At 48.5% G+C, this 26,560-nt stretch overlaps 1 protein-coding gene across 1 annotated transcript in view; it reads left to right on the forward strand.

Moving 5' to 3' along the window:
- Positions 1-5,265: 5,265 nt before the first annotated feature.
- Positions 5,266-26,560, forward strand: part of LOC120916366 (cornifelin homolog B-like) — a 41,217-nt gene continuing 19,922 nt past the window's right edge. The window contains exon 1 of the mRNA XM_040327288.1: positions 5,266-5,362. Within this exon, the coding sequence (XP_040183222.1) occupies positions 5,348-5,362 (15 nt within the window). The 5' untranslated portion in view covers positions 5,266-5,347. The remainder of the gene's footprint in view (positions 5,363-26,560) is intronic.

Here is a 26,560-nt window from a genome sequence, read left to right on the forward strand (position 1 = left end):
ATACGACGGCGTACTAAGACTTACGTCGGTCGGCTGAAGCCATATTTCAGGGTATCTTGTTCCCAGAATACCGCGCAGAGATACGACGGCGCAACTTTTAAATTACGCGGCGTATCAAAAGATAAGCCAGCGTAACCCGTTCCTGAATCTGGCCCTATCAGTATAAAGCCTCGTACACACGATCCAACTTTATGGCCATAATTGTCTGAAGGGTGTGTGTGTACGCTCCATCAGACAATTATTGGCTGAATTAAAGACAACAAAAGTTGGCTGTTCATGCTCGCCAATTGTTGGCCAATAAATCTGTTACGTCGGTTTATCCGATCGCGTGTATGCAATTACGTCCAACTAAAAGTACAAGCATGCTCAGAACCAATGCTAAACATCAGACAACAATAGCAGAAGTTGCCCAAAGGGTGGCGGTAAAGAGCTGAGAAAACACGCGATTTGGTGAATGTTGGCTGAAAGTTCACGGCCAACGCCCATTCGGACAAAAATCCACGGAAAAGTCCAATGGAAGTCCGATCGTGGTGTACGAGGCTTTAGGGTTTACATAACATTGTAACGTTCTGCAAAGACTGATCAAATGTGTGCCTTTTTGGTGTGGAAATTCGGGAGCAGTTACTATATTATTGGAGTTAAAGGGGAACTCCTCCTGCGTATCAGATTGCACAGATATAAGCATATACAGTATAGGAACCAGATAATATGTCATAAGAGTCACCATCATTGGAGGGACTGGCATGGTTATTAATGGTCTCCCTAGGGCACAGCTCTCAAGTGTTGGCCTCGGGCATTAGAAGACCCTCCATCAAGTTGTGAGAATACCCCTCCCTTACCAGCACAGGAATACCAGCCTGGAGGAAGTGAGGTCCCCGGTTTCCCACACTATGGGAATTCTAGGAATTGGTCCTTTTTACAATTGTGAGCCTGCTCAGCCTTGGATATGCATTTTTCCACTGGTATGGCTTTGTACAGGGGCGGACTGACAACTCATGGGGCCCCCGGGCAATATAAGATGATGGGGCCCCCGGGCTTACAGATGGCCACCACGCCAGGAGGCAGGGCAGCTAAAATCTCAGGATCAAAAGCATGTTGGTTTTGGACATATCAGGGAAAGATGTTAAAAAAAAAACACAGGGGTAGATTCCGAGAGCAATTGCGTCTGCGTAACCATAGTTTTCCTTAAAGGGGTTGTAAAGGTTCATGTTTAGGTGAAAAAACATCCGAGGATCCGGTCGTCGCGGCATCAGAGGCGCGTCTCTTCCCTTTTATACTCAGTTGTGACATGACGCTTCTTGTATATCAAGACATTCGCTTGTATATCAAGTCAAAATTGATTAAAAAATTTTGCAAAACGCTCTCAAACCAAGTTGCTCTCAAACCAAGGTTTTACTGTACTTGCACAGTGGAAATTCACTTGTAAACAGTACTGAGCTGCAAGCTTTTAGCATTCTCACCCCCCCCCCCCCCTCTGCAGTGTTGGGCCCCCTGGCATCTACCCATTCTTGCCTTATAGCAGTGTTGTCAACCTACCAGATTGAAATTTACTGGCACGACACCCGAAATTTACTGGCGCAGCCACGTTTTTACTGGCATTTCACAAAAGACAAAATTACATTTTTAGGTGCACATTTCAGTATTTAGGCTACAAACAAGTACGCTAGGCAAATAGTGATTTAACCACTTTCCGCCCGCCAATGACACATTGACGTCGGCAAAGTGGTTGTAGAATCCTGAGTGGATGTCATATGACGTCCTCAGGATTCTGAGCTGCTGCGCGCCCCCGGGACCGCGCATCGCGGCGATCGTTGTTGCAGGGTGTCAGTCTGACACCCCGCAACACCGATCTCGGTAAAGAGTCTCTCACGGGGGCTCTTTACCACGTGATCAGCCGTGTCGAATCACGGCTGATCACGATGTAAACAGGAAGAGCCGTTGACGGCTCTTCCTCACTCGCGTCTGACAGACGCGAGTAGAGGAGAGCCGATCGGCGGCTCTCCTGACAGGGGGGGTTCGCGCTGATTGTTTATCAGCGCAGCCCCCCCTCGGATCGCCACACTGGACCACCAGGGAAGCCCACCCTGAACCAGGGAACGGCAAAAAAAAAAAAAGTGGGCAAAAAAAAAAAGTCTGGAAAAAAAAAAAAACATAAAAGAAAAAAAAAAAAGCCAATCAGTGCCCACAAATGGGCACTGACTGGCAACATGGGTAAATCAGTGCCGCCCCACAGTGTCCATCAGTGCCACCCCACAGTGTCCATCAGTGCCACCCCACAGTGCCCATCCATGCCCAGTGCCCACCTATCAGTGCCCATCTGTGCCACCCATAAGTATCCATCAGTGCCACCCATAAGTGCCGCCCATGAGTGCCCATCTGTGCCGCCTATGAGTGCCCAGTGCCGCCCATGAGTGCCCATCAGTGTCGCCCATGAGTGCCCATCAGTGCCGCCTATGTGTGCCCATCGGTGCCGCCTATGTGTGCCCATCAGTGCCGCATACCAGCGCCGCCAATCAGTGCCACCTCATCTGTGCCCATCAGTACTACCTTATCGATGTCCATCAGTGCCATCTCATCGGTGCCCATCAGTGCCGCCATATCAGTGCCCGTAATTGAAAGAGAAAATGTACTTATTTACAAAAAACTTAACAGAAAAAAATAAAAACTTAATTTTTTTTCAAAATGTTCAGTCTTTTTTTAGTTGTTGCGCAAAAAAAAAATCGCAGAGGTGATCAAATACCACCAAAAGAAAGCTCTATTTGTGGGGAAAAAAGGACGCCAATTTTGTTTGGGTACAGTGTAGCATGACCGCGCAATTGCCGTTTAAAGTGCGACAGTGCTGAAAGCTGAAAATTGGCTTGGGCGGGAAGGTGCGTAAGTGGTTAAGGTAGATATTAAGGTAAAAAAACACATTTTTGTAATTTTCGATATAATAAGGGCAAATTATTTAGTCACATCACCCCCTGCTTCCATCCCTCTCTGCCACCAACACCCCCTGCCTTCACCCCCCCTCTGCGGTGCCACAATCTCCCCTGCCTCCAATCACCCCCTGCCTCCATCGTCCCCTGCCTCTATCCCCCTCTGCAGTGCCACCAACAACCCCTGTCTGCATCCCCCACCCTCTGCCTTCACCCCCCCTCTGCGGTGCCACAATCTCCCCTGCCTTCAATCACCCCCTGCCACTAACACCCCCTGCCTCCAATCACCCCCTGCCTCCATCGTCCCCTGCTTCCATCCCTCTCTGCGGTGCCACCAACAATCCCTGTCTCCACCCCCCACCCCCTTCGGTGCCACCATCCCCCTTTGCTGTGCCACCAACACCCCCTGCCTCCAATCACCCCCTGCCACTAACACCCTCTGCCTCCAATCTCCCCCTGCCTCTATCCCCCTCTGCGGTGCCACTGCAGCCACCATCACCCCCTGCCTTCAATCACCCCCTGCCTCCAATCTCCATGCGCAGTTCCAAGCCAAACCGATCTCGGCTATTTTTACTGGCACATTCCCGCAAAAACCACGGACATTTACGAACGGGGGGGAAAAAGTGCCCGTTTTTACGAACTGTCCGTAAAAATACGGACGGTTGGCAACACTGGGCCAGATTCTCAGTCAGCGGCGTATCTTTGCCCGAGCGTAACGTATCCGATTTACGTTACTCCTCCGCAACTTAGACGGGCAAGTGCTGTATTCTCAAAGTACTTGCTCCGTAAGTTGCGGCGGCGTAGCGTAAATCGGCCGGCGTAAGCCCGCCTAATTAAAATTTGGATCAGGGGGGGGCGTGTTTTATGTAAAACTACTGCGACCCGACGTGATTGACGTTTTTGTGGAAACGGCGCATGCGCCGTCCGTGGAATTTCCCAGTGTGCATTGCTCCAAAGTACGTCATTGGTTTTCGACGTGAACGTAAATGACGTCCAGCCCCATTCACGGACGACTTACGCAAACAACGTAACTTTTTCAAATTTCGACGCGGGAACGACGGCCATACTTAACATTGGTACGCCGCACTTATGCCTCATATAGCAGGGGCAACTTTACGCCGGGAAAAGCCTAACGTAAACGTCATAACTTTACTGCGTCGGCCGCGCGTACGTTCGGGAATTCGCGTATCTAGCATAGATTTCCCTAAGATCCGACCGGCGTAAGTGTCTTAAGCTGCATATTTACGCTGGCCGCTAGGTGGCGCTTCCGTATAGTTACGCGAGGAATATGCAAATTAGGTATTTACACCGATTCAGAAACGTACGTCCCGCCCGCGCATTTTTTTACGTCGTTTACGTTAGGCTTTTTTTGGCGTATAGTTACCCCTGCTATATGAGGCGTAGCTAATGTTAAGTATGGCCGTCGTTCCTGCGCCGAGTTTTGAAAATTTTACGTCGTTTGCGTAAGTCATTCGCGAATAGGGCTGGACGTCATTTACGTTCACGTCCAATCCAATACGTCCTTGCGGCGTACTTTGGAGCAATGCACAATGGGATATTTTACGGACGGCGCATGCGCCGTCCAAAAAAAACGTCAAAAACGCGGGGTTAAGTAAAATTTAAATAAAACACGCCCCCAACATCCCCATTTGAATTAGGCAGGCTTACGCTGCAAAACACGTACGTTACGCCGCCGTAACTAAGGGCGCAAGTTCTTTCTGAATACAGAACTTGCGCCCAAAGTTACAGCGTTGTAACGTATCGGAGATACGTTACGCCCGCAGAAAGATGCGCTCATCTTTCTGAATCCGGCCCACTGTATTTAAATGAAAATGGCTGTGCTCAGAGTTCAGTTTTTGTACGTTTCTGAATCGGTGTAAATACCTAATTTGCATATTTCTCGCGTAACTATACGGAAGCGCCACCTAGCGGCCAGCGTAAATATGCAGCTTAAGATACGACGGCGTAAGAGACTAACGCCTGTCGGATCGAAATGGATATCTATGCGTAACTGATTCTAAGAATCAGGCGCATAGATACGACGGGTCGGATTAGGACTTACGACGGCGTACATGGCGCTGCGCCGTCGTAAGTCCTTTCAGAATCGGGCCCATAGCCTTTTAGTAATCCGTCTCTCACTATATTACAGGTGTGAACTTGCAGCACCTTACGTGATCATCTCATCTCAGCGCCAGCAGCGTATTATTTTCGTCAAAGAAATGCAGAAGAACAAGTGAAAAAAAAAAATGACAAATGAGGGGGCAGAGGAATGTGGAGGGAGGGGGCGTTGATGTAAAGAAAATAAGCAGACCCAGACTTTATAGGAGGCTGAAGGAGGTACTATGTGGGGGGGAGGGAGGTTATGCCACTCAATGAATGGACTAGTTAGCTAGCAGGTTCTCCTATTCTACAATACCTTCATCTGGAACATGTCCGCACAGCAAGTAAGTGGCAGATCTTTACTCATTTATTGCACTTGCAGAGAAGAACGATAGACACTAAATTCATAAAATGCGTAGATTGGCGGAGCCTCTGGCTATAAGGAATATTGCTTTTGTTTTTTGTTTTTTGCTTTTGTTTTTTGTTTTTGTTTTTTGCTTTAGTTTTTTTTCTTTGCACATATCTGATTTTTTGAGCACTTTTACGTTTACCCTGCTCTGGGCTTGCTTAATATTGGCTGAACAGCTTTTAAAGGACACTACATTTTTTGTTGGCCGGCTTTGGGTGGTCGCTGGTGATGCAAAGGTGCCAACGCGATGCTTGGGTGGTATAAGTTGTGGCCATAAAGTGTGACCAGGGACGGGACAAGGAGTGGGCAGGAGGCACGGCTGAAGTGGGCAGGAGGGGCGGCTGCCCTGGGCAGAAGGGGTGGCTGCCCTGGGCAGGAGAGGCGGCTGCTCTGGGCAGGAGGGTTGGCTGCCCTGGGCACGAGGGGCGGCTACCCTGGGAACGAGGGGCGGCTGCCCTGGGCACGAGGGGCGGCTGCCCTGGGCACGAGGGGAGGCTGCCCTGGGCATGAGGGGTGGCTGCCCTGGGAAGGAGGGGCGGCTGCCCTGGGCACAAGGGGCGGCTGACCTGAGCACTGTGGTATAATTTAAAGTGGTGGAGGGATTTTTCTGTTGAGAGGGGTGGCAGGGGGCAAGAATTGTTCTAGGGAAATCTGGGTAGGTGTGCTAGTGATTTGGGGGGGATTTGTGTAGGGAGGGGAGATGGGTGAAGAGGATTTGTGCTAACAGCAGAATTTGGAGGGGGGGATTTGTGCTAGTAGGGGGGGAATTGTAGTGGGGGGAAGAGGATTTGTGCTAACAGCAGAATTTGGAGGGGGGATATTTGTGCTAGTAGTATTGATTGGAGGGTATTTGTGCTAGGAAGGGGGAATTGGAGTGGGGGGGGGATTTGTACTAACAGCAGAATTTGGAGGGAGGTATTTGTGCTAGTAGGGTTGATTGAAGGGTATTTGTGCTAGGAGGATTGATTGGAGGGTATTTGTGCTAGGAAGGGGGGAATTGGAGTGGGGGGAGGATTTGTACTAACAGCAGAATTTGGAGGGGGGTATTTGTGCTAGTAGGGTTGATTGGGGGGTATTTGTGCTAGGAGGGGGAATTGGAGTGGGGTGGGGAGAGGATTTATGCTTAAAGGGGAAATTTGAAGGGTAGAGGATTTGTACAAGGAGGGGGTAATTTTTTTTTTGGGGGGGGGGGGTTGTGCTGGGGGCATATAGGGTAAGATGGTTTGAGCTGGAGGGGTTGGATGGGGGGGATACAAATTTAAGCCAGGAGGAGGGATGTCAGCGGGGGGGGGGGGGCGCAGATTGTACTGTGAGGGAGGGGGATTTACGTTTAGGAGGACAGGCATGCAGATTAGTGCTCGATTGTTTTTTCTTAGGTGGGATGGGGGATTTTTGCCGACACATAATTATACATCTTGTGGGGGGGGGGGCACAATTTGGCATGTTCGCCCTGGGCTCCAGGTGACCGTGTCCCTGCCCTGAGTGTGACTAAATCCCCATATTTTTTACTTATTTTATATATATTTTTTTCCTTTTTTTTTTACAAAATTTTACAAAATTGTTCAGGTGCTTTGAATAGCCTTGCAGGATCTAAATGTAATTTTAGTATGTGTGCCGTGTTATCTTTTGCTCTGTTTGTCGGTCTTATACAGTAGCTGCACCATCTAATCATATGCATTCTTAGGCTCCATGCACGCTGCAGCTCATAAACTGCAGTTAATTGGCGTTTGGGGGCGTTTTTAAAAAAAAAAGCCTATAAACTGCACTCTATGTTAGCCTATGTGTCCATGCACACATGGACGTTTTTTAGCGTTAATGAGCAGTGGAGATTATGTGCTTTTTTCTGAACGCAAGAAATTTGCATTCAAAGTGCAGTTTTTTGGCAGGAAAAACGCAAACAAACGCGAAACGCTGAAAAACGCAAATAAACGGTTAAAAACGCAGCTCACCAGCGTTTTTTGAGTTTTTTGATCCATTGAAAAAAAAACTAAAAACCGCTAACGCTTTAAACGCTAATAAACGCTACTGCATAAACGTTAAAAAACTTTGAAAAGACTCCCTGCAAAGCTACTGGCGTTTTTATAACTTTTTTTAGCGTCCAGTGTGCCTTAGGGTGTGCCGCCAAAGTCCCCCCCCCCCCCCCCAGATCTACCATTGTTTGGGTATAAGTTGAGACTAGTGGATGATACTAAGCAGAGAAGTCTTGTTTATCGTAAATGATGAATACTTGTTATCACACATGGAGAATCTCCAACTTCTACTAATGAAATGAGTAAAGGTAGGAGGTAATCACGCCTGTACCACTCCTCTCCATTAACCACTTAAGGACCGGACCAATATGCTGCTAAATGACCCAAGGGGTTTTTACAATTCGGCACTGCGTCGCTTTAACAGACAATTGCGCGGTCGTGCGACGTGGCTCCCAAACAAAATTGGCGTCCTTTTTTCCCCACAAATAGAGCTTTCTTTTGGTGGTATTTGATCACCTCTGCGGTTTTTATTTTTTGCGCTATAAACAAAAATAGAGCGACAATTTTGAAAAAAATGCTATATTTTTTACTTTTTGCTATAATAAATATCCCCCAAAAATATATATAACATTTTTTTTTCCTGAGTTTAGGCCGATACGTATTCTTCTACCTATTTTTGGTAAAAAAAATTGCAATAAGCGTTTATCGATTGGTTTGCGCAAAATTTATAGCGTTTACAAAATAGGGGATAGTTTTATTGCATTTTTATAAAAAAAAAAATTTTTTACTACTAATGGCGGCGATCAGCGATTTTTTTCGTGACTGCGACATTATGGCGGACACTTCGGACAATTTTGACACATTTTTGGGACCATTGTCATTTTCACAGCAAAAAATGCATTTAAATTGCATTGTTTACTGTGAAAATGACAGTTGCAGTTTGGGAGTTAATCACAGGGGGCGCTGTAGGAGTTATGTTTCACCTAGTGTGTGTTTACAACTGTAGGGGGGTGTGGCTGTAGGACTGACGTCATCGATCGAGTCTCCCTATAAAAGGCATCACACGATCGATGCAGCCGCCACAGTGAAGCACGGGGAAGCCATGTTTACATACGGCTCTCACCGTTCTTCAGCTCCGGGGAGCGATCGCGACGGGGCGGCTATAAACTAATAGCCGCGCCGTCGTCCCGGATCGCTCCTGAAGCCACGGGGACCGCCGCAAGTACCGGGGGGGTCCCCGATCGGACCCCCGTCTAGGCAGGCACGTACAGGTACGTGGATGTGCCTGCCCGTGCCATTCTGCCGACGTTAATGTACATGCGGTGGTCCGGAAGTGGTTAACTAATGCCTTGGAAATTCCGACCGTGTGTATGCCCCATCGGAAACTCAGATGAATTCCATCAGAGTTCACGTGGAGAACATGTTTTATTTTCCTCCAATGGAATTCCGTCGGAATTCCGATGTGAATTTAGTCGGACAAAGGTCCGATCGTGTGTACGGGGATTTAGGCTCAGTTTCCACTTGTGCGACTTGTCATGCGACTTGGGGCTGAAAAGTCGCACGAAAAGTCATACCCCATGATTTCCAATGAGTACCGTTCATATCTGTGCGACTTGTAGTCCCTGCTAGGGGTGCAACGGATCAAAAAACTCACGGATCGGATCGATCCTCGGATCAGGAGTCACGGATCGGATCATTTTCGGATCAGCAAAAAAAAAAAAAGACAAATCTTGTTACACCCACCAGAGTTTTAGATTTCACAGTTCTTCTCAACACAAAACGGAGCTTATGTGCTTAAATACAGTGTTTGGAAATCCGACGGACTGTTTATTGCTAATGTGACAGAACACCTCTGATTTTCACATTTAAACAGTCCGTCAGATTTACAAATACTGTATTTAAGCGTATAAGCTCTGTTTTGTGTTGAAATAACTGCATCTCGCAATACTTATATGTGCAGCCAAGTGGAAGTCGCAACCCCATGTACGAAAGTGGTGTCACCAGTTCCCTACTGTGACCTGAACTATCCCAATCATCAGATCCCTTTAGTGTCATTGATCGGCGGGCTGAGTGTCTAGTGAAAATCCCCCCCCTACCTGCTCAGTCCATACAGATCCCCCCGATCGCCTCCTCTCTCTTCTCTGGCAAGCAGCTGGACGCCCGGTGCGGCGGCGGCAGCGGCTCCCCGTGTGGATTCCTCAAGGTGCAGCATGGATCTTATCGCTGGGCTGTTAGGAGTCAATGACATATTGAGCTCAAGTGCCCACAAACTTCCGAGGAGCAGCCTGCATCCCCCGCACCGGGTGGACCTCGATGGCCGCCGCTTCGGTAGCTAGGCCGAAGCCGCGGGCCTTTCCTATGGACCGGGAGGCCCATGGATCGCCGTGTGTCCCGACCCGAAGGTGCTGATCCGTACAGATCAGTGAGGATCCGTTGCACCCCTAGTGACAATACTTGATGTGCTCCCACTCTCATATGGCATTCTTGTGCCACAGTGCCTACACACCGTCACGGTTTTATCCACTAACCTCTTTCCTGCATCATTATATTTGACAGGGAAGCCAAAATGCTCCCATACAGGGGATTTAAATGACGCGGGGCATTTAAGCTCCTCCGTTCGCCATGACCACGCTGTGGGTGGACTGAACATGCGCAAATTATTATTATTATTTTTTTTTAGAAAACAATCCTCGGATCACGTGTGTGCGGTTCGGATCAATCTTTTTCGGTTCGGATCACGGATCAATGACGATCCTTTGCACCCCTAGTCCCTGCACTACTTTGGTTCCACTTTGATACACAGACAGTCCATAGACCTCAAGAATACACAGGCATTGCTTCAAGACGCGACTTTGGGGTTGCAATAGTGGAAACAGAGCCTAATGCCGCGCACACACGACCGTTATTAATGTCATGGAAAAAAACAAAGTTTTTCTCGACGTGATTCCTCTCAAGCCTGCCTTGCCTACACACGATCGTGATAACATTTTTTAATAAATCTAAAAATTGTTTTTAAAATGTTGCCAATTGTATAGCATGACAAGATCTGAAGATTGGCTGCTCTACAAGTAATCACAGGTTGCTGCTTGAGGCCGGGTTCACAATAGAGGTCGACCGATATTTGGCCGATATTTTACATGGCCGCTAGCAGTGCTACGGACCTGGAGCTAGGCCGAAGCCGCGGCCTTTCCTGTTGCTGTGACCGCGGCGGCAATCCCTCCATTCTGTTTACGCCCACAGAGGAGGAGGGGCCCGCGCTCGTGGGACACACACCGCTCTCTGGTGTCTGTAGCAGGGGGGTGTCTATACTGGAGGGAGAGGGGGTCTGTACTGAGGGGGTTGACACCATTTTTTTTTGCCCCAGTGCCAATTAGTGCCACTTGCCATCCAGTGCCATCTGCCAGTGGCAATACCAGTGCCACCATCCAGTGCCAATTAATGCCACCTTCCATCCAGTGGCATCTGCCAATGCCACTTGCCAGTGCCAATACCAGTGCCACCATCCAGTGCCAATTAGTGCCACCTTCCATACAGTGCCACCTGCCAGTGCGATCCAGTGCCACCTACCAGTGCCAACTAAAGCCATCAGTGCCACCTGCCAATGCCAACCAGTGCTAACTATTGCCACCCAGTGCCACCTGCCAGTGCCAATTAGTGCCACATGCCAGTCAGTGCCAACCAGTGCCACTTGCCAGTGTCACCTGTTAGTGCCACCTGCCAGTGCCACTTGCCATCTGCCAGTGCCAAGCAGTGCCATCTGCCAATCAGTGCCACCTGCCAGTGTCAATTAGTGCCACCTGCCAGTGCCAATAAGTGCCACCTGCCAATCAGTGCCATCTGCTAGTACCATCTTTCAGTGCCATCCAGTGCAAACTGCCAGTGCCAATAAGTGCCTTCTGCTAGTGCCATCTTCCAGTGCCAATTAGTGCCATCCAGTGCCACGAGCCAGTGCCACCAAAGAAAATAAAAAAAATCGGCCTAAAATATCGGCCGCAAAAATTGGCATCATATATCGGCCATCGGCCTCCCAGATTTCTAAATATCGGCATCGGCCAGAGAAAAACCCATATCGGTCGACCTCTAGTTCACACTTGTACGACTAACGCTCCGAGCACTTTTTGCGATTCGCCACTGCGCCGCTTTAACTGACAATTGCGCGGTCGTGCGACGTGGCACCCAAACAAAATTGGCGTCCTTTTTTTCTCACAAAGAGAGCTTTCTTTTGGTGGTTCTTAATCACTTCTGCGGTTTTCATTTTTTACGCTAGAAACAAAAAAATAGCGTAAATTTTGAAAATGAGGTCTGGGAAGTGGGAACCATCCAGGAAGCTGACATTTACTGTATATAGGATGTTATTTATAAGGTAATATAATAAGTATTAATGTTGCGGCCATCATGTAAGTCACAAAACATATCATAGAAATGTCCAATTTGTAGGGGGGGGGCAAGGCAGGGTGGACTCTCAATGTTTTTATTGTTTTATTACCCGTATTTATATATGGTTACCAGTGTGTTGCACAACTGTAAGTGCAAATTGTAAAGTTTAATGGTCTCTAAATTTCTCAGGAAGTCCAGAGTCTACTCTACAATTATACTATAAAACAAAAAGCCGCAATGCCCCTAGCCCCAGTCATCTCAATACAGTAGGCTATATAAATTTCGCAACCATTTGACGTCAGTAGCCGTACTCCAATGGCGTAAACCAATATAAAAGTGGTTACAATTCCAAAATAAGCATCCGGTATGTGAAGCCAGAAAAGTATAATAGTTTCCAAGATCAGGTTCCAGTCATTTTCCGACACGTATCTGCCTAACTGTGGCCCGAGGGCCAGATGCGGCCCTTTGCAAGCCTTTATACGGCCCTTGGGGCACTCCTTCTCCCACTAATATGAGGAACTATTCCTCCCACTGACACCAACAATGGGGCACTATTCCTTCCACCGATACTAATGACGGATACTATTCCTACTCCTAATAGGGGCAATACTCCTCCTCTTTGACCACCAACCCTAAGGCCATATTTATTCTCAGTGATGCCAGTCCCGTGACGGTTTCTGCCCCTGCTGGCCACACTCTCCGGCCCTCCTAAAGTCTGAAGGACAATAAACTGGCCCTTTGTTTGAAAAGTTTGGAGACCCCTGGCCTAGATAGTATCGTGTAGCACTACCCCCGGAGGAGCCACTTAATGTATGTATGTTTCTGCACTCTGCCTCTCAACCCCAAGAACTGCCTCAGCCCCTCTGGCACACCTGGTTAACAATGTCAGTGTAGGACCCAGCAACAAAGAGTGACACAATAATGAAAAGTCCTTTTATCTGCTTATTCAGCAGGCTGTTCTGTGACTTGGCATTGTGGGTTTGTAGTTCCCAGACTGATTCAAACATGAGTACTTCATCACTGTCCTACATATCCCACAATGCATAACTATTTTTCTTAACCAGAAGGAAATATCCTGATAAAGTTTCAATGACCACTAGAGGGAGTCAAACCCTTTCTAAAGAACAATACATTTCTTAATAATAACTTTGGTAGTAGACCTGCATTACGATCCTCTTAATGATCTTTAGATATTGTTTTTTAATTCCCATCAAGTGGGTTCACTAGTTGGCCCTAGCCTACCTCCCAACTTTTTGAGATGGGAACGAGGGACACCTATTAGCAAAAGTATGCCGACATAGGACACGCCCGCTTAAAGGAGAACTATTCTAAAAAATGATTAGTTAACCACTTGCTTACTGGGTACTTAATTTCCCTTCCTGCCCAGACCAATTTTCAGCTTTTAGCGCTGTCACTCTTTGAATGACAATTGCACGGTCATGCTACACTGTATCCAAATTACGGGGCCAGATCCAGAGAGAGAGTACGCCGGCGTGCTTTCAAATTTCCCCCGTCGTATCTTTAGTTTGAATCCTCAAACCAAGATACGACGGCATCTGGGTTTGAACCGACAGGCGTACGGCTTCGTACGCCTTCGGATCGTAGATGCAATACTTCGGCGTCCGCTGGGTGGAGTTTGCGTCGTTTTCCGCCTCGGTATGCTAATTAGCTTTTTCCGACGATCCACAAACGTGCGCGCGACCGTCGCATTCTCTTACGTCGCCTCTAGTCGGCTGCTATTTTGCGGCGTATAGATAGACTTGCCATGTTAAGTATTGCCGTCGTTCCCACGTCGAAATTTGAATTTTTTTTTTTTTGCGCAAGTCGTCCGTGAATAGGGATGGACGTAATTCACGTCTAAGTTAAAAAAATGACGTCGTTGCGACGTCATTTCGTGCAATGCACGGCGGGAAATTTAGAAACGGAGCATGCGCAGTTCATTCGGCGCGGGGACGCGCTTCATTTAAATGAATCACGCCCCCTATCCGCCGATTTGAATTACGCGCCGAGAGATACGCTACGCTGCCGTAACTTACGGCGCAAATTCTTTGTGGATTCAAAGAATTCAAAAGTAAGTTACAGCGGCGTAGCGTATCTCTGATACGCTGCGCCTATCTAAATGTACATGGATCTGCCCCTACATTTTTATCATTTTTTTTTTCACACAAATAGAGCTTTCTTTTGGTGATGTTTTATCACTGCTGGGTTTTGTTTTTTTTTGCTAAAAAACTAAAGAAGGCTGAAAATTTTGAAAACAAAACAAAACCGTTTTATAGTTTGTTATACAATTTTGCAAACAGGTCATTTTTCTCATTCATTGAGGCTGCACTGATGGGCACTAATAGGCTGCACTGATAGTCACTGATAAGGCGGCACTGATGGGCACTGATAGGTGACACTGGTGGGCACTGATAGGTGGCACTGAAGAGCACTGATAATTGGCACTGATAGGTGGCACTAATGGGCGGCACTGATAGGTGGTACTGATGGGGGGCACTCATGGCCGATCCGCCCTTTAGGCTCACTATGCAAGCCGCTTAGGGCCCCGCAAAGCTGCGGAGGGCCCCCCAAATGACTAGGGGCCCCGCCTGGTGAGAAGTCATTTCGAGACCCTAACCCCGCTTCTCAACACGCTGGCTGCATGGGAGAAGAGGCAAGAAGTCAGCACCCCCTGCTTCTCACTTTAATGTAAGATATCATTTCCGACAGCAGAACACCCCCTCCTCCCGCTTCTCAGCTTTAATGTGACATGTGATTTTGCTTAGGGCCCCAGGGAGGTCAGGATCGGCACTGGTGGCACTAATAGGCACTGATAGGCACTGGTAGGTGACAGTAAAGCCCTGTACACACGATCCGTTTGTCCGATGAAAACAGACCGATTGGACCACTTTTATCGGACAAACCGATCGTGTGTTGGCCCCATCGGTTTGTTTTCCATCGGTGAAAAAAATAGAACATGTTTTAAATGTTTCTTATGGATAAAAAAAACGATAGAAAAATCAGAACGTCTGTGTGGAAGTCCATCGGTCAAAAATCCATGCATGCTCAGAATCAAGTCGACGCATGCTCGGAAGCATTGAACTTCATATTTTCGGCTCGTCGTAGTGTTTTACGTCTCCGCGTTTGCAAAAGATCGAATTTTTGACCGATGGTGTGTAGGCAAGACTGATGAAAGTCAGCTTCATCGGATATCCGCCGAAAAAATCCATCGGATTAGATTCCATCAGATATCCGATCGTGTGTACAGAGCTTTAGGGTTAGGGGCCCAGATTCAAGAAGCAATTGCGCCCGTGTAACCATAAGTTACACGGCGCAATTGCTGACTTGCTCCGGTGTAACGAGTGCTCCTGATTCAGGAACCTTGTTACACCGACTGCAACCTAAAATCTGTGCGGCATAAGGCTCTTATGCCACGCAGATTTTAGGCTGCATTCTTGAGTGGGCCGCTAGGGGGCGCTCCCATTGTGATCAGCGTGTAGTATGCAAATTGCATACTACCACTGATTCACAAACTTGCGGGGGCCCTGCGCAAGCCAGGTATGGAGTTTCCGTATGGCAACTTTAGCGCAAGGCTGCCCCTTCTAATAGTAGGGGCAGCCAATGCTAAAGTATAGCCGCCGTTCCCGCGCCGTGAAATTTGAATTTCACGGCGTTTGCGTAAGTGATTCGTGAATGTCGCTGGACACCATTCACGTTCACTTTGAGGCAAATGACGTCCTTGCGACGTCATTTGCCGCAATGCACGTCGGGAAAGTTTCCCGACGGAGCATGCGCTGTACGCTCGGCGCGGAAGCGCACCTAATTTAAATGATTCCCGCCCCCGGCGGGATCATTTAAATTGCGCGCGCTTACGCCGGGCAATTTTGCCGGCGCGCCCTCGCAATTTACGGAGCTACTGCTCCGTGAATCGAGGGCAGCGCAAAATATTTGCGGGGGCGCAGGGCAAAATCGTTGCCCTGCGCCTCCGCAAATATTGCGCGGATCTCTTTGAATCTGGGCCACAGTCTATTAGCTAATAAAAAAGACGCCCAAAGCCCAAAAAATGTTTCATAAAAATGCGCAATTTGCGCAAAAACGCACAAAAAACGCTCAAAGATGCTAATCTCAGGTCTGAATGCAGCCTCAGGAATCACTTACGCTTTACCATGTGTGGCCAAGGCTGTAGATATTTTTTTTTTCCGGTGGGGAGGTCAACCTCGGACACACAATAAGGTGGTGAATTAGAGGTATGGTAAAACTGTGCTAGTGGTAGGGGAGGCTTGACACCTGAGCAGACGCCTCTCGCTCCCGCACCGCCACTGAACAACAATACATAGATTCATGCGCTGCATGAATCTATGTATTGTCGCCGCCGCCAACTATTGCGATGGCCGGCCCCCTGGTGAGCGCCGGCCATCTGAATAACGGCAGCTGGTTGGCTTTGGAAGTGTCTATCAGAACCAACGCCCTGAGGGCTGTAATTGGCTTCCAAACAGTTAACCAGGGGACTCACGGGGTGTGAATTCCCTGGTTAACACTGACAGGCGTCTCAGCCAATCAGGTTCACCGGTTCTGGTTACCGGTAACCTGATTGGCTGAAGCGACATCGAGGGCGGGATAACTTTGAGGGATCGGGAAGGAGAATCCGAGGATGGCTGACCGAGAAAGGTAAGTGCCAGGTGGGGGGGGGACAATCTGGTGGCATTTTAGGGGCAAACTGGCAGCAATTGTTGGGCACAGTGGCGACAATGGCAAGGCACAGTGGCTGCGTTTGGCATAGCACAGTGGCGACAATGGCATGGCACAGTGGCGATAATTAATAGCATGGCACAGTGGCAACAATTGATGGCATGGCATGATGGCATGGCACAGTGGCAACAATTGATGGGCACAGTGGCTGCGTTTGATGGCATGGCACAGTGGCTGCGTTTGATGGCATGGCACAGTGGCGAAAATTTTATGGCACAGTGGCGACAATTTTATGGCACAGTGGCTGCAATTGATGGGCACAGTGGCTGCGTTTGATGGCATAGCACAGTGGCGGCAATTGATGGGCACAGTGGCTGCGTTTGATGGCATGGCACAGTGGCTGCGTTTGATGGCATGGCACAGTGGCGAAAATGTTATGGCACAGTGCCGACAATTTTATGGCACAGTGGCTGCAATTGATGGGCACAGTAGCTGCGTTTGATGGCATAGCACAGTGGCTGCCTTTGATGGCATAGCACAGTGGCTGCCTTTGATGGCATGGCACAGTGGCGAAAATTTTATGGCACAGTGGCGAAAATTTTATGGCACAGTGGCGACAATTTTATGGCACAGTGGCTGCGTTTGATAGGCACAGTGGCGGCAATTGATGGGCACAGTGGTGGCAATTGATGGGCACAGTGAGGCTGCAATTGATGTTTTTTTTTTATCATTTGTTTGTGCCCCCCTCCCCCCAAAAAAAAAATTTGAGCACCAGCCACCACTGCACCTGAGCCTACACAGTCAGGGCTGTCTTAAGTAGGGGGCACACCTTGGCACTGCCCAGGGGCCCCAGCTGCATGGGGGGCCCCTGCACTTTCCCTAAAGCAGCTGGTCCTTGAGCCTATGCTGCCCCGAAACTGGGGGCCCCATGATGGCACTGAGAGTGATAGATACACAGGGGAGGCAGTCTGCCTCCTACCTACTTGATGCCTGTTTACCTGCACTGTCATCGTTGTAGGGGCCCCAGAGCATTTCTTTGCCCAGGGGCCCATGATGCTATTAAGACGGCCCTGTACACAGTAACATATGACACAGTCCTTGCACCCACGGGCTTCATGTACAAGGGAGTGTGAGGTTATGTACTGTATAAATAGAGGTATTACACCAGGAAGCCCGGACGTGAATGAACACGCATTGGGTACACATGTATAGCGTAGAGATGTATTCGCCCCCCTGCTTATATGATAGTGCGGCAAAGACACGAGAACGCCCCAGGCTATGTGACTCTAGCCCCCTAAAGTGGCTGCCAGCCAGAATGCCCTGGGTGGATTTGGACCCCCATGTCCCCCACCTTATCTACACTCCTGAGTGTGGCTGACTTGCATCTTCAATGGACAAAATGTCATTGAAAAGCCAAGATAATATTAATACATTGAAGAAAGATTTCCCCCAAGAAAAGAGATTACAGACTATTGAGACGCTCATAGTAAGAGGCATTTTCAGAGACAAAAGTGGATACGTCTCAACAGCCAGCAACAGGGAGTTTCTCCAGAGGTTGTGTCGGTTGACAGTTGTGTAATTTATTAAAGGAAATGTAGCTGGCCACAAACGCAACTGCATCCCGTCTCAAAAAAGCCTTTGAGCAAATTGAATTTAACGGTATATAGATGTGTGGCAGTCCACAGAACTGGCTACCTGGCTTCTTCCAACGAATCAGCAAAATATATAGAACAGAATAAGGGAATAGAAACTGATCAGTCCCAGGGCCGGGACAAGGGGTGGCTGCCCTGGGCACTGTGGTATCATGTGGGGTAGGGGGGCACCACAAGCAGATTTGGGGGGGGAGGGAATTTGTGTTGGACGGGGGATTTTGGGGGTGGGTGGTAGGGGGTAAGAATTGTTCTAGGAGGTGAAATTTGGGTAGGTGTGCTGGGAGCGGTAATTTGGGGGGGATTTGTGTTGGAAGGGGGGTGGGTGAAGAGGATTTGTGCTAGGAGGCAGTGATTTCGGGGGGGTTAAGTTCGACCTCATGTGTGTTTCTAACTGTAGTGGGGCGGGGCTGGACGTGTGACGTCAGTGATCGTCTTTCCCTATATTGGGGAACAGACGATCACTGACACTGCCACAATGAAGAACGGGGAAGGTGTTACACACACACACACCTTTCCCCCGTTCTTTAGCTCCTGTGACCGGTCACCCCGCTGGCGATCGGGTCCGCGGGTCCCTTGGCCGCGGTCACGGAGCTTCGGACCGGGTCGCGGGCACGCACCGGCGGCGCGCACGTGCGACCCGCGGCTGGGCACAATAACGCAAGGGTACGTCCCCTTTAAGTGCCTAGCCGCGGGTCGCACATGCGCGCCGCCGGTGCGTGCCCGCGACCCGGTCCCAAGCTCCGTGACCGCGGCCGTGGGACCCGTGCCATTCTGCCGACGTATATCCTCGTTAGGCGGTCCTTAAGCTGGCAAATTATGGGCAGTTCCTAATTAACTGTTCGGGATACACTTTGTTAGAGGCCCTTTGGAAAAAAACGAAGGAGCCTGGTTGAAACTCTTTTGGCCGATCAGTGGCAGCATCCAAACAGATGCAGCCAATGTTTAGGTATTCTGACAGCCACCGGTGGCCTGACTACCCCGACATTGACTGCTTTTGGTAGGATGTAGTCACTAATCTGATAATTTCCCACCTGGGTCAGGTGACTTTTATTGAATGCGGCTTAGGTTTAGTCTGATGACTTTTAATGAACGCGGCTTAGGTTTAGTCTGATGACTTTTAATGAACGCGGCTTAGGTTTAGTCTGATGACTTTTATTGAACGCGGCTTAGGTTTACTCTGATGACTTTTATTGAACGCGGCTTAGGTTTAGTCTGATGACTTTTATTGAACGCGGCTTAGGTTTACTCTGATGACTTTTATTGAACGCGGCTTAGGTTTAGTCTGATGACTTTTATTGAACGCGGCTTAGGTTTACTCTGATGACTTTTATTGAACGCGGCTTAGGTTTAGTCCGATGACTTTTATTGAACGCGGCTTAGGTTTAGTCTGATGACTTTTATTGAACGCGGCTTAGGTTTAGTCTGATGACTTTTATTGAACGCGGCTTAGGTTTAGTCTGATGACTTTTATTGAACGCGGCTTAGGTTTACTCGAATGACTTTTATTGAACGCGGCTTAGGTTTAGTCTGATGACTTTTAATGAACGCGGCTTAGGTTTAGTCTGATGACTTTTAATGAACGCGGCTTAGGTTTACTCTGATGACTTTTATTGAACGCGGCTTAGGTTTACTCTGATGACTTTTATTGAACGCGGCTTAGGTTTAGTCCGATGACTTTTATTGAACGCGGCTTAGGTTTACTCTAATGACTTTTATTGAACGCGGCTTAGGTTTACTCTGATGACTTTTATTGAACGCGGCTTAGGTTTAGTCCGATGACTTTTATTGAACGCGGCTTAGGTTTAGTCCGATGACTTTTATTGAACGCGGCTTAGGTTTAGTCTGATGACTTTTATTGAACGCGGCTTAGGTTTAGTCTGATGACTTTTATTGAACGTGGCTTAGGTTTAGTCTGATGACTTTTATTGAACGCGGCTTAGGTTTAGTCTGATGACTTTTAATGAACGCGGCTTAGGTTTAGTCTGATGACTTTTAATGAACGCGGCTTAGGTTTACTCTGATGACTTTTATTGAACGCGGCTTAGGTTTAGTCTGATGACTTTTATTGAACGCGGCTTAGGTTTACTCTGATGACTTTTATTGAACGCGGCTTAGGTTTAGTCCGATGACTTTTATTGAACGCGGCTTAGGTTTAGTCTAATGATTTTTATTGAACGCGGCTTAGGTTTAGTCTGATGACTTTTATCGAACGCGGCTTAGGTTTACTCTGATGACTTTTATTGAACGCGGCTTAGGTTTAGTCTGATGACTTTTATCGAACGCGGCTTAGGTTTACTCTGATGACTTTTATTGAACGCGGCTTAGGTTTAGTCTGATGACTTTTATTGAACGCGGCTTAGGTTTACTCTGATGACTTTTATTGAACGCGGCTTAGGTTTAGTCCGATGACTTTTATTGAACGCGGCTTAGGTTTACTCTGATGACTTTTATTGAACGCGGCTTAGGTTTAGTCCGATGACTTTTATTGAACGCGGCTTAGGTTTACTCTGATGACTTTTATTGAACGCGGCTTAGGTTTACTCTGATGACTTTTATTGAACGCGGCTTAGGTTTAGTCCGATGACTTTTATTGAACGCGGCTTAGGTTTAGTCTGATGACTTTTATTGAACGCGGCTTAGGTTTACTCTGATGACTTTTATTGAACGCGGCTTAGGTTTACTCTGATGACTTTTAATGAACGCGGCTTAGGTTTAGTCCGATGACTTTTGCCCAATCCAGACAATTATGGCTGGATCAAGAGTTGTCTATGGGCCACCGTCTGAAATAGTCACTCCTGTGAAATCTTTTGTAATTACAATTGTTTTTTCCAATAAAACCCAATGCGTCCGATATCTTATCTCTACAGTTGTTAAGTAAAGAGGCAAAGTCATTACAGTGCTTAATCTACTCTGTCTCCGGTAGCTAATTTACTGTTGTAATCTCTACATCTTCTAAAAAATAAACCTGAAGGCGCAAACATGGATAATGTCACATTGAAAGCTGGCCGTACACTAACAAAATGTTGTTAACATTTTTAATTATCTGAACCTTTTTTGGATTTTCTATTTCGATCGAATCAGTGTTTTCTAGTGATGAGAAAATTGGAAGGATGCTCAACTGGCCAAAATTTGAGCCGCTGTTGGTACCACCTAGACATGTGCGTTCCCGTTCGTAACAAATGGATTTTCGTACGAATTTGTTCGTTTTCGTACATTCGGATCAATTCGAACATCCGAAAAGCTGAAAGGACCAAAATACGAAAATTACGGAATTACGAATAAGCAAAATAACGAACAAGCGAAAATACGAACGTACGATTGGACAATCTTACTAAAATACGAAACACCGAAAAAGCAAAAGAACGAAAAAGACATCTATAAGCAACGATTTGCATTCCGTATTTTAAATCCTTTGTCTGTTCGTATTTTCACTGAACAATAAAAGAGGATTGCTCAGAGCTGGATTAACTCTGTGTGGCAAGACGCACAGATGATAGGAAATCTTATACTCTACATCAGGGGTGGCAAACACAAGGCCCGCCAGGCCTTGCCATGTGGCCCGTGCAGCGGGTGCAACGGATTGTCACCGATCGGTATACCACGCGATCCGCTCCGCAGCCTCGGCCATAGGAAAGTCCCCGGCTTCGGCTTAGCTCCGGAGCGGCGGCCATCTTGGTACACCCGGCGGCGGCTGTTGTTTTGTCAAGAAGTGACGTTTCACCGCCGCCATCTTGCTCCACCCCAGAAGAGACAGTCGGCTTAGTAACCAGTGCACGGCGTGACACTCTGCACCGCCTCAGCTCACAGATTTTAGACCCTGGACCACAACCGCCGACATGAGGAGAAAGTATCTGAGATCTGCACCTACAGGTAGGAGAGACACCATCACCTGGAGAGCATGGCTGTCTGTACTGAGCGGAGGAGGGGGACACCTGTGACACCAGAGAGGAGAGGAGGGGGACCAGTGTCACTGGGGTCCCCCTCCTCTCTGGTGTCACTGGGGTCCCCCTCCTCTCTGGTGTCACTGGGGTCCCCCTCCTCTCTGGTGTCACTGGGGTCCCTCTCCTCTCTGCTGTCACTGGGGTCCCTCTCCTCTCTGGTGTCACTGGGCTTCCCCTTCTCTCTGGTGTCACTGGGGTCCCTCTCCTCTCTGGTGTCACTGGGTTCCCTCTCCTCTCTGGTGTCACTGGGGTCCCTCTCCTCTCTGGTGTCACTGGGGTCCCCCTCCTCTCTGGTGTCACTGGGGTCCCTCTCCTCTCTGGTGTCACTGGGGTCCCTCTCCTCTCTGGTGTCACTGGGGTCCCCCTCCTCTCTGGTGTCACTGGGGTCCCTCTCTCTGGTGTCACTGGGGTCCCCCTCCTCTCTGGTGTCACTGGGGTCCCCCTCCTCTCTGATATCACTGGGGTCCCCCTCCTCTCTGGTGTCACTGGGGTGCCCCTCCTCTCTGGTGTCACTGGGGTCCCTCTCCTCTTCTCTCTGGTGTCACTGGGGTCCCTCTCCTCTCTGGTGTCACTGGGGTCCCCCTTCTCTCCTCTCTCACTGGGGTCCCTCTCCTCTCTGGTGTCACTGAGGAGAGGAGGGGGACCCCAGTGACATCAGAGAGGAGAAGAGGGTGACACCAGAGAGGAGAGGAGGGGGACCCCAGTGACACCAGAGAGGAGAGGAGGGGGACCCCAGTGACACCAGAGAGGAGAGGAGGGGAGACACCAGAGAGGAGGGGGGGACACCAGTGATGCCAGAAAGGAGGGGGGGGACACCAGTGACACCAGAGAGGAGGGGGGGGACACCAGTGACACCAGAGAGGAGAGGGGGGACACCAGTGACACCAGAGAGGAGGAGGCAGCGCACTCCTGAACCCTGCGCTCCCTATGCAGCACAAGAAAACTGGAGTGCAGATACAACCGGCCCTTTGAGGGCAACCAAACTGCTGATGCGGCCCCCGATGAATTTGAGTTTGACACCCCTGCTCTACATTGTGACGTAAAAAAAAAAAATAATACAAATTTTTGGGTTTACATCTACTTTAGGCCAGGTTCACACCTATGCGAATTGAGTGCGGCTTAAACCGCATCTAATTCGCAGGACATTTCAAAATACATTGTTTTAAATGAGGCTGGTTCACATATGTGCGATGCATCCGCACTGCGCATTGCCTCCAAACCGTGTGCGGTTTTTATGTCTTGCGGTGCGGCTCAGGTGCGAATTCAGTCCCATTATCTTCTATGGGTACGCAGCTGAATTCGCAGATGTGTTCATTTCTCTTCAGTATTTGTCTCATTCAGTTCAATACACTTCCCCCCTCCCCCTCCCCTCTCCCAGGTCTCCAAATTCGCACCTGATCCGCAGCTAAAACGCAGTTGATCTGCAGAACACCTTATAGAGAAATTCGCAAAGACAACGGAGCTGCAAAACGCAACGCACTAGTGTGATTCAGGCCTTAAGGTGAAAAACCTTGAGACTTTATAAACACTTTAAAGCAGGCAGTGAGGAGATGATACAATGCTGGAAAGCGGCAAGGATGTGGAATTCCCTTCCACAGGCGGTGGTGTCAGCAGGGGACATCGATAGTTTCAAAAAACTTTTAGATGAGCACCTGAACGACCACAACATACAGGGATATACAATGTTACACTGACATATAATCTCACACATAGGTTGGACTTGATGGACTTGTGTCTTTTTTCAACCTCACCTACTATGTAACTATGTAACGCCTCCTTACGGCCTGTTGATTGCTGTCTGAAGAACGATCGGAACGCGGAATCTCTCCGCAGAAATCAAAGCATGTGTGACAAGCCCTAAAGCCTTTATGTTTGTGGCAGTTCCTCATAACTGAGGTCCTCCAGGTTCAAATTGACTTTCGCTTTCGGCCACATTGATGAGAGAATCCAAGGGAGCAGAATGGAACATTTTGTTTTTGCAAACCAATTTTTAAACGTGAATGTGGTTTTCATTGGAAAACTCAATTTTTTCTAAAATTGAATGTTAAACCATCTTCACTGTATCTGAGCACCGCAAACCAAAAACACAATTTCCTAAATTTTTAGTATTCAAGCAAACCCTTCCGATCCAGTCGTGTCTCTATTCTTTATTTTGTTGAGAAATCACTTTATGAATTTACTTTTTGGCAGTGGCGACCGCTCCATATGCATCCGGCCCCCTAATCTACATGCGGGACGCCGGACACATGGATTCCAATGGGGCTTTTTTTTTTTTTAAGCACATGATTAGAGCCTGATGCCTTTATTGGCTTTAAAAGAGGGTGGGCTCGGGGCGCAGAGCACTGCGCCCCGAGCCCACCCACAATAGCGAATTAACATTCACTATTATCTTTCTGCTTCTCCTCCCAGCCAATCAGGAAGCGATTGTCTGAGAGAAGTGATTGTATTGGCCAGTACCGGGGCATATGTACAGGGATCCAGAAGATGGCCGCGATCATTGGCTCTGCATCCATCATCTCTGCATTGCCGCCAGGAGCCCGCGTGAGTACGACCCACCAGGGGGGTCGGGTGGTCTTTTTTCCGCCCCTTGGGGGGTCGGGTTGTTTGTTTACATAGGCCAGGGATATGCAATTAGAGGACCTCCAGCTGTTGCAGAACTACAAGTCCCAAGAGGCATAGCAAGACTCTGACAGCCACAAGTATGACACCCAGAGGCAAAGGCATGATGGGACTTGTAGTTTTGCAACGGCCAGAGGTCCGCTAATTGCATATCCCTGACATAGGCTATCTAGGGTGACCACATTTCCAAAATACCATTCGGGGACACCCTTCCTTCCCAAAAATCAGCTTGTGCTGTAACGAATCACAGCACAGTGATTGGACACAAGAGGCGGGATTTATGATTTCTCCAATCACAAGCAGGGGGCGGGGACTGTGCTCCTCCAGGCATTCCCGGCCAGGACAAGTACTGTCAGTGAGTAAAGCGGTGATGTGGCGGCCTTTTTTGGGGGAATCAGATTTGCCCGGGGGGTGTCTGTGTCAGTTTCATTCCGGGACGCTGTATTGTCCTGGAATGAAGGTGCCCGGGGCAGTCCTGCAAAATGCGGGCAATCCGGGACACGTGGTCACCCTAAGGCTATCCCCCCTTCAGTCCATCACGAAGGCTGCTGCCAGACTCATCCACCTTACAAACCGCTCGGCCTTCTGCTACCCCTCTCCGCCTCTCAACCAACAAATTATATTCAAGATAATAACAGTAACTTACAAACCCACATCACTAACCTTGTCTCAAAATACCAACCAAAACGTTCTCTTTGCTCCTCCCAAGACCTCCTGCTCCCTTGTCACCTCATCCCATGCTCGTCTCCAGGACTTCTCCCGAGCCTCTCCCATCCTATGGAATGCTCTACCCCAATCTGTCTGATTATCTCCTACTCTTTTCACTTTCAGACGATCCCTGAAAACTCATCTCTTCAGAGAAGCCTATCTGGCCCCCACCTAACTGTTCATTTATTTTCTCCATCATAAAATCCCCCGCAGTTATTACCTTTTGTATCACTTGACCCTCCCTCTTAGATTGTAAGCTCTAATGAGCAAGGCCCTCTGATTCCTCCTGGATTAAAGTATATTGTAGTTGTACTGTCTTCCCTAAAGCTGTAAAGCACTGCGTAAACTGTCGGCGATTATATAAATCCTGTATAATAATAATAATGATGTCGATTGGGAGAGTGAAGTTCCACTTTTAAAGGCAAGCTACATTTTAAAGTCGTTTTGAAGTCATTGTCAAGTTTCTGTAGGTATTATCAAATGTACTGATCAGTGGCGGTTCGTCTATAAAGGGCGCACGGGCACCGCCCCCTCTCTCCTGTCACCTGTCTATCACTGCATGAATCTATCTATGGTCGCCGCTGCCACCCCTTTTTCAGGTGCCCGGCCCCTTTTCAGGCGCTGGGCACCTGAATTACAGCGGCAACGTATTTTTTGGAAGCTATAGGCTCTAATAGGCGTCCAAAAAGGTGAACAGTGGGCTCTATGCTGGCCGCTCGCAGTTCACTTAGCTTTGTGTTAGGAAAGCGAATGAATTTTCGCGTTCCTAACACTGAGCCGCCTCTTAGCCAATCAGGTGCTCGGGTCTGTTAGCTATCACCTGATTGGCTGAAACGACAGGCGCTGTGATTGGATGTCTATTGCAGAGGACGGGAGAAGACATCGAAGAGCGTGGAGCGTGTCTGCTGCCCCACCAAGGTAAGTGTCGGGAGGGGCGGGGGATGCACACTGGCACTTTGATGGGCACATTGGCGGCATTTTATGGGCACACTGGCAGCAATTGATGAACACAGTAGCAGCAATTGAAGGGAATACTGGCAGCAATTGATGTGCACAGTAGCGGTAATTGAAGGGCACACTGGCAGAAATTGATGGGAACAGTAGTGGCAATTGATGGGCACACTGGCAGCAATTGATGGGCACAGTGTCAGCAATTGATGGGCACACTGGCAGCAATTGATGAGCACAGTAGCGGCAA

Source organism: Rana temporaria, chromosome 10 (genome assembly GCF_905171775.1).
Source record: "Rana temporaria chromosome 10, aRanTem1.1, whole genome shotgun sequence".
Classification (NCBI taxonomy): Eukaryota; Metazoa; Chordata; class Amphibia; order Anura; family Ranidae; genus Rana; species Rana temporaria.